The sequence below is a fragment of the Copadichromis virginalis genome, linkage group LG22, assembly GCF_057382275.1.
Source record: "Copadichromis virginalis isolate Kocher_CV1m ecotype Utaka linkage group LG22, C_Virginalis_male_GT1.1, whole genome shotgun sequence".
Taxonomy (NCBI): domain Eukaryota; kingdom Metazoa; phylum Chordata; class Actinopteri; order Cichliformes; family Cichlidae; genus Copadichromis; species Copadichromis virginalis.
Genome location: NC_140638.1, coordinates 32,346,520 through 32,356,929, shown reverse-complemented (window position 1 = coordinate 32,356,929; position 10,410 = coordinate 32,346,520). Strand labels below are relative to the sequence as shown.

At 38.6% G+C, this 10,410-nt stretch overlaps 1 protein-coding gene across 1 annotated transcript; it reads left to right on the top strand.

The window, feature by feature from the left end:
- Positions 1–875: 875 nt before the first annotated feature.
- Positions 876–7,937, top strand: LOC146683685 (uncharacterized). The gene is made up of 8 exons (XM_085446490.1): positions 876–2,307; positions 2,801–2,869; positions 4,501–4,572; positions 5,557–5,621; positions 5,757–6,749; positions 6,832–6,993; positions 7,095–7,190; positions 7,477–7,937. The coding sequence occupies exons 5-8, from the start codon at positions 5,772–5,774 to the stop codon at positions 7,783–7,785; spliced, it is 1,545 nt and encodes a 514-aa protein (XP_085302616.1). The 5' UTR covers positions 876–2,307; positions 2,801–2,869; positions 4,501–4,572; positions 5,557–5,621; positions 5,757–5,771; the 3' UTR covers positions 7,786–7,937.
- Positions 7,938–10,410: the final 2,473 nt, after the last annotated feature.

Below are 10,410 nucleotides of genomic sequence, written 5' to 3'. Positions count from 1 at the left end.
GGGATTGAACAATGATCGCCTCCATGTGTCATCCCCCCTTGCAGCCCCCCCTCATCACTCTTTTGCCATCCTCCTGCGATTATGCCCACATGTATGAGGGCTCCCGGTCGCCTGAATAGATTTGTTAAAGGCCCCCAGTGGATGAGAGAGGTCCAAGCCTCGAAGCCTGGCCCTCGTGTGCAGGTCTATCCCCTTTTCGAGGGACTCGGCATGGGGGTGAAATCCCCACCGGTTGCCCCTTCCTCCTACAGCGATTACCCCTCTGCTCCTCCGCCACGCAGAGATAATCGGGCTTATGTAAAGACGACGTGCTCTTTTGACAGTCATCAGCTCATCAGTGATCCAATCGAGCCCAAATCCGCCATTGTTCACCCCTCAAAGTGTCTCAAATCCGCTTGTGCAGGAGAGAGGGCCTGCACTCTTTATCCTGCCAATCACTCCTGACATTCCTGCCACAGTTGCCATGGCCTAGGGTCAGAGGTCGTGAAAACAGAGAGCATGAGCTGACTTGCGGAGAATGGCGAAGCGCAGAAGGAGGGACTCTCTGCTCAACGGCTCCATTGGTCATCCAACGCAGGGGGTAAATGTAGACAAGTTAGGACTCTATAGCCCCGCTGAGAGGGCCAGCCGGACAGAAAGGGACATGAGCAGGGGAGGAGAAAGAAAGGGGGGATGATGAGGCAGAGAAAAAGGCCATGGGAAGAAAAAGAGGGCAAGAGAGGTGTGTGGGGGAGAAATGAGAGTTAGGGAGGGTCAGTGTTTGATTGCCAAATAGGCTTTACAGAGCTTGACCTCAAGGGGCTTGGAGAAGAAAAGGACTGACACGCGGTTAAAGTCCCTGGAGAAGTAATAATTAACATGGTAGTTAATATTTGTGGAATTTTTAATGGACTTTCTGCACGTAAAACTCTTTAACACTGCAGCTCAAGACCAAGCTACAGAAAAAAACAACACAAAACAAAACGGTGTGTGTGTCTGGATGCTAACTGCTGAGCTGTAATTTGAAATGGAAATGTACCTCCCAATGCAATGAAGCTAATGCATGTCATCGCAGGATAAGCGGGGCACTGGGTTAAATCTGTTGTAATGTTGTCAAAAGAATAATTTTCTGTACCCAGTGTATACGTAAGTGAGCAAATGTTTAGCCTAGACAAGATATCATAGGGAATTTAGACCATTCACTGTTCCTCCGCAGGGATTAGTGGAATTAGGCACAAAAGCAAAGTATCAAAACTCATGGGTAATTCAACAAGCTCCACAATACTGAGTTTACAGAGTGCTGCTGCTTAGCCTGCTTTATTGTCGCGTTGCAGCTGCGAGTACGGTACAGACAAACAGCAAACGTCGCCACTGCCTTTAAAAAGCAGACAAATTTAATATACAGGGGGAAAATACACACAACAAATGCTATGAAAGAGTGGGAGTGATAAGTCTTTTCTCTTGTTGTCTGCCCATTCACGGCAATAATCTGAGAGAGGAAGCCGATTAGGAGCGAAGGGGAGGTTTGCGGTACGGTGTTCGCATCGATGGCTCTTTTCAGCCATTTTGAAACAATGTTTATCCACGGGTTTGTTATAGCGTCGAAACTTAGCTTAGTTTACTGCTGGGAGAGTCCTAAAGGCGGGCTGAGGACTCACTGCGTCTTTGTTCAGCATCCATTGAGGCACGCTGGTGTGTTAGAGAGGGGCGGAGAAGCTGCCCGAAATATCAGATCTTGGGGATTTCTGTAATTTGTGCCGTTTTCAGAATATCTGGGAAAATGTTGCGGGGAATGCACTCCGCGAATGCTTGTTGAGGGTCTATGGACTCACTGACTGGATATCGCGGGACACCATTAACCCATGATTTGACATTTTTTATGTGAAAAATTACTTTTTGTACACTGTAAAACCCAACAGTGCATCTTACTAAAAGAAGTAAGTTGTTCTGTAATGTTTTAAGTACTGTTGCTTTAAACTGTTTAAGTAGTGTTAATTCATTTGTATTAGTCATCATCCACGGCCCCGCCCCCAGCGTTTGCCTGGACTTGTCGGCCATGAGACACAAGTCTCGTCAAGAGAAATTTTGCAAGAGTGGAAAGTACAAGATAAACGTTATTTTTATGTTTTTTTGTTAATGCTTACTTCTAGCGTACATTTATCAGACTGCTTTGTTTTAGTTGTACTTTGTTGTAATTTATCAGACTACTTTGTTGTAGTAGCTCGTAACTTAGCTTGCCAGCACACAATTCCCGCCTAGCGCTGTATGGAGTCTGCCTTCACAATTTAAAAAATTAACGGTTGGTGGCTTGTTTCAATCAAATAGTTGGTAAGTAGTCTAATTTTTGCAAACTGCATGCCACAAAACCTTTGGTAAAATCAGTGTTTAGGCTTTTCTGACGCTGAACTTTATCAAGTTCAAATGTAGCCTACTTTTGACACAGTGAAAATGGTAGAAGATTTATTTAGTGTTCATTTTAAGAGTTTACTGGACAAGTTCACCTTCACAAATTTAAAATATGATGCTTAGTGGCATTTTAGTCGTGAAATAATTTTCCTTTTCAAAGCTGCACTGCACCAAACCTAAACGTTTCTGACTCTGTACTTTCCAAGGGTTAGCCTATTGTGTACTTCACTTATGTAAAATTGCTTTATTATTTCATAGCATTTAGAGTAGTTGACCAACCTGAATTGAAAATGAACTGTAGTTACTGTTTTCAAAGCTTGTGTTATCCAGGTTGACTGTTTTTAAGTGAAGTAAAAGTCTAAAAGTAAAAACTGTTCTGCTAGCTTTCTGTCCTCATGGCTTTGTGTTATTACAGTCTGACGATTGAAGGAGCAGTAGCATGCCGAGAGATCATCCAGCACTGCACTAAAGACAGCCAGTAAAGGTGATTTTAAAACGATTTGGCATCAAAATGTGGAATTGCAAGTTGTGTAGTTTTTCTACTGCCATAAAAGTCATGTTGTTGAAGCATTATCGGCTCAACCATGGTCAGTACTCCACAATTTCACCCTTACCCTGTCTCTACAACACATGCATGTGTACATTTAGTACATTTAATTCATTAAAGATACACATGTCAAGAATGCACACTCCCACACAAAGAAAAGACGGTTCTTATCTAGATTTGAATAAATATGGATTTTGTTGCCCTGTGTGTAATTTTAAGCAGCCATTTATTGAAAGCCAAATGTTTATCCATCTGAGGGGGCATTTAAAACGAAAAGAAACTGTTCCATGTCCTTTCAAGAACTGCAATTTTAAAACCAATGTATACTCAACCTTCAATGCCCACAAATGCAGAGACCACCAAAATTCAACAAGTTACAATGAAGGCATTGTGCAAAGTGTTATAAATGTAGAACAAAAAGATGACATGCAGCTTGATTCAATAGAGTCATCAGATGACAATCAAGTGGCATCCACCAGTGAAATCAGTGGAATTGAGGGTTTAGAAGAGCAGTTGCAATACAATCTGGCTGGATTTTTCTTGAAAATGCAGACCATTCTCCATGTGTCTCAGAGAGCAACACAGGAGATTATTGAGCATATTGATCAGTTGTTTTTGTTATCAGTACCTCTGGTTAGAAAATCAGTTGTAGATATACTGAAAAAGCACAACTGTACATATACGGACAAACTGGTGGATGAGATTTGTCAGGCAGTTTCTGATAGTAATGTTTTACATAAATGTGTCACATCTGAAGGACCACTATCTACAGCAAAGAGGAGGAAATCATATTACGAAGCAAATTTTCCATATGTCAAACCTGTGGAGTATTTAATTGAATCGTCAAAGCACACTTATATGTATGTGCCTATTCTCACATCTTTGCAATTGTTGTTGAAAAAAAATGATGTGCTTGAAGAAATTAAACAAGCACCCACACAGATTCCTGGACATTTCATGTCATTTTGTGATGGATCCTACTACCAGGAAAATGTTCTACTGTCACAAGAGGGACAGAAATTGTCAATAATACTTTACGTGGATGATTTTGAAATCGCAAACCCACTTGGTACCTCAAAGAAAATACATAAAGTTTTTGCAGTTTATTGGACACTGGCAAACTTTCCAGTTAAATCTCGTTCTGCTCTACACTGCACTCAGCTTGCTCTGCTGTGCAATTCCAATGATGTACGCCAGTTTGGGTATAAGGAAATGTTGTCACCACTCTTAAATGATCTGAAAACTCTTGAAGAAGTAGGTGTCTACATTGAGACTCTTGGTGAATGTCTTAAAGGCACTGTCTACTCTGTTGTGGCAGACAACCTTGCTGCCCATGGACTTGCTGGTTTCAATGAGTTTCAGGTCTACATATTTCTGTAGGTTTTGTCATGCCACCCAAACAGAAATGCAAACTGAAAATGCTGTTACAGGGAATTATGTAATGAGAACAAAAGATGCTCATGATAATCTTGTGCAAGAGCTTCAGAATGATGACATTGAGGAAAACTATGGTGTTAAAAACCCCTGTGTTCTTTCTGACCATCTCTCTTTCTTCCATCCTGTCACAGGCTTCCCACCTGACCTCCTACACGACCTGTTTGAAGGTGTCGTTCCAGTGGAGTTGGCACATTGTTTAAAAGGTTTGATTTCTAAGAGATATTTTACCTTAGAAGACTTAAACAGAGCAATTCTGCGCTTTCCCTACCAACATTCTGACAAAGTTGATCGCCCTCATCCAATACCCTCAAATTTTGCCAGGCGAGGGACCATTGGTGGGAACGGGCATGAAAATCATGCCCTTCTTAGACTGTTGCCTCTTCTCATTGGCTCCAAAGTTCCAGAAAGAGACACTTTTTGGGAAGTGCTAATGGATTTAAAGGACGTAGTTCAGCTTGCCATGTCTCATACTTTTAGTGACGAGACCATTCAGTACATGGCCTGTAAAATATTAGATCACAGACAACTCTTTCAGGAAGTGTTTCCTAATGTTCGATTCAGGCCAAAGCATCATTACATCGAGCATTACCCACACTTAATAAAGTGCTTTGGTCCCTTAGTTCATCTTTGGACAATGAGATTTGAGGGAAAGCATAAGGTTTTCAAAAAAATAGTTCATGACACTCACAACTACAAAAATGTACTAAAAACTTTGGCAGAGAGACATCAAAGCATGATGGCATTTTATTTGTCCTCATCAACGTTTTTCAAACCACCTGTGCAAACATCCAAAATGGAGTCTTTGTACATTTCATCATTACCTGCAGATACACAATTATTTATTTCAGGTATTGCTGACAGTGACACAATATATGCAACAAAAAAGGTTACAATTAATGGCACAAACTTTGCAATTGGCATGTTTGTATGCACAGGTGCTTATGCTGCATTGCCAGAGTTCAAAGAGATTCTTAATGTACTGCTCATCAGAAACAACATTTATTTTCTCTTGAAAGACTATGACACTTATTACGTTGAGCACTTGCGTTCATATGAAGTAGCAGAGAATCAACAGAGGGGTCTCCGTCACAGTGTAAAATCTCTGTGCCAACTGTCTGACCACATGCCGCATGTTGCTTACAAGATAGCAAATGAACTCATTCTAACAACAAACCATTTCATTCCAGTGTCTGACTAAAGAAACAGAACTGAGACATCAGCTGATTCCACCAATTTCTGAACCAATGCAAAGGTAATTCATCTATTCAGTTTTTTTGTATTCACATAAATGTTTTTATATTTTTGCACAATTAATATTTTGCAAATAACTGTAAACACAAACATGTATTAAAATGCCACTATAATATGTGAAACCTGTCTGTTACAGAAATAACAAATTCAGATGGAGGCAACAGGAATATTGAAGCTAAGGGTCATCCTTGATAAGGATAACGCTGAAAAACTTATTTTGCCATCTCGTCCAAACAGTGTGCAAGCCCTCATAGATGCGATCAAATCTAGGCTAAATTTTACTTTTGACTTTCGGCTTCAGTTTCATGACCCAGATTTTGATAATGCCTTGTGTAATTTGGTTAAAATAGAAGACCTGCCAGCTATAGCATCTGTTAAAGTTGTCAGGTTAGTTGAGCTTGACCGGATTTCAACGAGCACTGATGACACAATCCTTCAGACTGATAGCACTGATACCATAGATTCACCAGAGCGTATTAGTAGATGGCCAGAAGTTTTTATTGTTCCGCCATTTTCTTATGAAGTGGAACATGTATTAAGAGAGGGTAATGCAGCATTTGATAAAAATGGGAAAGTAATTACGCTGACACGAGATCAAAAACACAACATACTTGAGACAATGGGGGAAGAAATCTACAAACTAAAAGCATACCCTAGTACAACACAAATTGGCAAGGCTGCAGAAGCTTTAGTTAGAAAACATCCCTGTCTGAAAGAGAGGAATTCTGACACTGGGTGGGAAGGGTGGAAGAATAGCCTGAGATATAAAATGGGAAACCAAAGAAAGAAGTTGGCTAAAGCTGGCATCATGGATGTTGCTGTGAATGCTGGAAAGCGCAGCAGAACAAACCCAGATGGAGCTTCACCAAGGGCCAATATTAAAAGACCTAGGAGAGGTGAGGTCAACTTCCTTCCTTCTTATCCTTCTGGAGAAACAAGGGAGTCTCTGGAAACCAGAAGACTTGAGATGGTAGAGGAGTTCAAGAAGACCTCAGCAGAAAGAGACATCCCTCTCATTCATCAGCATATGATGCCCACTTTTGCCCTCCGGCGTGAAGAGATTGTCACCACTTCTCCTCCTGTATCAGAGCTCAAGGACAGATGGCCAGCACTCTTTCATGAGACACAGGTAAGTACAACTACATATATAACATTTGCTGTTCATATAGTATGCTGTGTTTTGCTTATAATATTTTTGGAATTCTCCTCAGCTCTACTTTGAATTTCATCGGATCACCAATCAGAATCTGCCACATGTGTTTTATGCTGCACTGGATGATTATGCTCCTCAGCTGATTGGACTTTACAAAAAGAGGAAAACTGGACGGGTCGGTGAAAGGATGGAGCAGCTTTTGTTGGCATATGGAAAACAGGTATTTAAAAATACTAATTATTATTCTGCTTGCTTGGCAGTTGCCATTGCTATGTTTATATATATATATATATATATATATTTTTTTTTTTTTTTTTTTAGGACAAAAACGACATCTATGCAACTAGAACAGCAGCTCTGGCCGGCCTACCAATGTACCTCAAGGAGGATTCTTCAGAGATTTTCAAAACATGCAAGGTACTTGGGTATTACAATAATTTGCACATTTGAATTTAAAAAAGGTTGAAAGGAGTTTATAAGTCATCTGGACTTGGGTTGAAAGTTGAAGACGTGAAGTTGAATGACTTATAAACTTCTTTCATCCTTGATTTGACTGGATGAATGAAAAATGAACCTTCACTGTCAATTTAAAACATGTTATGATATATAGAATTTGAAAAACTGAAGAAAAGTGCCTGACCATTTGTATTTATACTTTTAACAGAGGTATTACAGATGAATAATTGTGCACTGTGTATTATAGGAGGAAATTGAGTTCTATGAAGCCACAATTGCTCTGGTTGCTGATGTCGATGAAGAGGAGGTGCCTGGAGGAGTTCCTTTCTCACCACGCCAAGTGTTCATAGTACTTGAAGATCAGGTTGTTATGACTCATCACTCATGGACTGATGCCCTGGTGTGTTTGTTTGGGCTAATCTATGCTCTGCATCTGAGCTATCCTGAGAAGTGTACTGGCTTTTTTGAGTTCATTCAAGTAGTGTTGCTGAAGCTAGACGATGAGAGAAAGCAACTAAAACCAAAATTGCAGACACTAAAAAATGAGCTTGTGTAGATGATGTTTGTTTTTCACTGTCAGTATAGTCGTGCTTTTTCAGTTATCTGTGAATGGCTTCAATAGTTTTATTTGTTCAGGGTAATTAGCTTTCTAAAAAGCAATGTGGAGAAAGCTAAGAATAAGGAGACAATCCATATTTGACGTTTTGTTTGTGATTGAAAAAAAATCTTTACATAGTGTGTAATCTTAAGCTTATTTCTAAAAACACCTTTTAGTTACATGGAAATCTTTTGGAAGATAACTGATAATTAGTCAATATGTACAGTATACTTTCAAGCTTTATTTTTTAATTGTGTGATGAGTGCCAGTTCACTTGACTCGAGGTCTGGGCAAAACTGTTGAGAAGCCACAAATACCTTTGAGAATATTTTTTGTTAGTTCAGCTGTTTTCTATAGTTGCATTGCTGTAGTGCATCTGATTTCATTATTATACTAAATGTTACTTAAAATTGTGATTGTTATGGCTCTAATTGCCTCTAGACTATTGTTTTTTATATGATGTACACCTAAATGTGTGTTTTGTATATTTAATTGATTTTCAAAATGCTACAAAAAACATTCAAAATTCCCTAAAAGCGCAAGTTTTAAAATGCCTAATTATTTGTTTGTTTGATAATGGCTTTAGCAGTCATAGGTTATGACTCAAAGTATGGTTGTATTCATTCTGTATTTTCTCTGCAGTTAAAGTTAATAAAAACTGAATGGAAAGAACAATAGCTTGGTTTTGTGTTAATAGTACTTGAACCATTTGGTGCAATCGGTTTCCCCAAATGGATTAAGTTGTTTAAATACAACTATTTAAGTTAATTTAACTTAATTTGAATATGAGCATGTAACACTTTAAATAAGTTTGAATAAATACAGCATCTTAGTACAACAAATTTAATGGTTTAAGTTAAAACATACTAAAAACAATGAGTAAATAAACATAATGCATTTGAGTTACATTATCATATTTGCTTTGGGTTCTTGGGACTCTAATAAAGTACTTAAATAATCCAAAACTGTTTAAGTTATAAAACTTGAATCAATTGGTGCAATCGGTTTCCCCAAATCATTTGAGTTAACTTAACTGGTCAGGTTTTACAGTGTAGCATGCAAACAGTTAGAAAACTATACTAATCAGTTTTTGTTTATTAAGCCATGAAAGCCTTGTGTACTTACTAAGAGACAGTAAGAAAGTAAAAATTCCAATACAAACAACTTATGTCTATCATATTCTAGACACAGCATCAATTTAAATGGGTCTAATACTAAACTACAGAAAAAAGGCATCTTTATGAGTTTTAATTACCCAGATATTTGGTTAAAAGGGACCTATTAGTTCGGTGGCCCAAGCAGATCAAATGCACATGAGCAAAAAGAGAAAAATGCTGGAAAAATACACAAAACACAACAGAAGTTGAATAAAACAGAAGTGTTTTTGGAAATTCATCAACGTGATGGAACAACTGAAGTGACAGAGGCCAAAAGAATCAAAGGTTTGTACTGAGACATGCTTTCTGTCTCTGAAATCACTTTTGTTATGTTTTGTGAAGTTTTGGGATTTTTTTTTTTTTTTTTGAGTTGAGTTGAGCAGTGAGTACCCCACAGACCAGTTGTACCACATATTTTAACCCTGCCTCTAGCTGACAATATACTCTCTGCAGGTAAATGGGCACTCTGTAGCTACCAATGAACAGATGAGCTGCTAGGACAGCTGAACCATAATTTCCTCTTTAGCTGGATTTTGATAAATGTAACTGATAAGAGCAGTGGCGCACTCACCTGTGTGTGAAATAATTGAAACCTGGAGTATGGTGAACATTGATTTTTTGCTTTCCATGTCAACCAACCTTGGGCAGCTTTTGCCATACTACTGTGGCACATTTGTAGAAGACAATGCTAATGTGGCCAGCATTTTTATACAATTATTCTTATTCATTTTTCCCAATGGAGCTCTTGGCATCAAAGAGAAACAAAAACTCATGAAAGCTACTAACACGCTAATCTGTAAAATATTTACCTGGCAAACATTAGCATTAGAGGTGTTATTACCATGGGAATTAAACATGAAAAACCAGTGATTTAATATAATCTACTGTGACTTACATCCATTTCAATGACTACAGCACTACACAGCAGCCTCGGCTTATCAACACATTTTATGGCTAATTAAGGTTAGCTGACTAATGCTAGCAGCATTTGACTTTCAAGTCAAATGCTGTAGCCAAGAAAAGCTACATTCTGGTTGCTCCCTTGCCACAACCCTAATTAACCCTCAAACATAACACAAGAAACATAGCAAGTGTAGTTGGTGCACTGAATGCCACATATATCAGTCATATTTGTTACACTGCTTTTAGACAAGTTACCTGTTATAAAGTAAAATAAAATGACTGAAGATATTGACGTTAGCATTGTTAGCATTGTCACTGTGAACATGTTAGCATGTTTTACCTCAAACTGCGGCACTGCCAAGGAAACGCATAGAAAAGCTTTCCATTACCTCTAAAGGAGGTATCTTGGAGGTATCGAAAGATTTTTAAACAACATATTTTTAAAAATAGCTTAAAAATATGTTTAAATTCATAATAGAATGATATCATGGTATATGGTAAGATACACTAAGACAGGGTGAAG

What these genes read in the sequence shown, in the direction of transcription:
- LOC146683685 (XM_085446490.1), top strand. Translation starts at nt 5,772, where the DNA reads ATGGAGGCAACAGGAATATTGAAGCTAAGGGTCATCCTTGATAAGGAT. An exon ending in TGTTGGCATATGGAAAACAG is followed by an intron (nt 6,994 to 7,094) that starts GTATTTAAAAAT and finishes TTTTTTTTTTAG; the next exon opens with GACAAAAACGACATCTATGC. An exon ending in AGATTTTCAAAACATGCAAG is followed by an intron (nt 7,191 to 7,476) that starts GTACTTGGGTAT and finishes TGTGTATTATAG; the next exon opens with GAGGAAATTGAGTTCTATGA.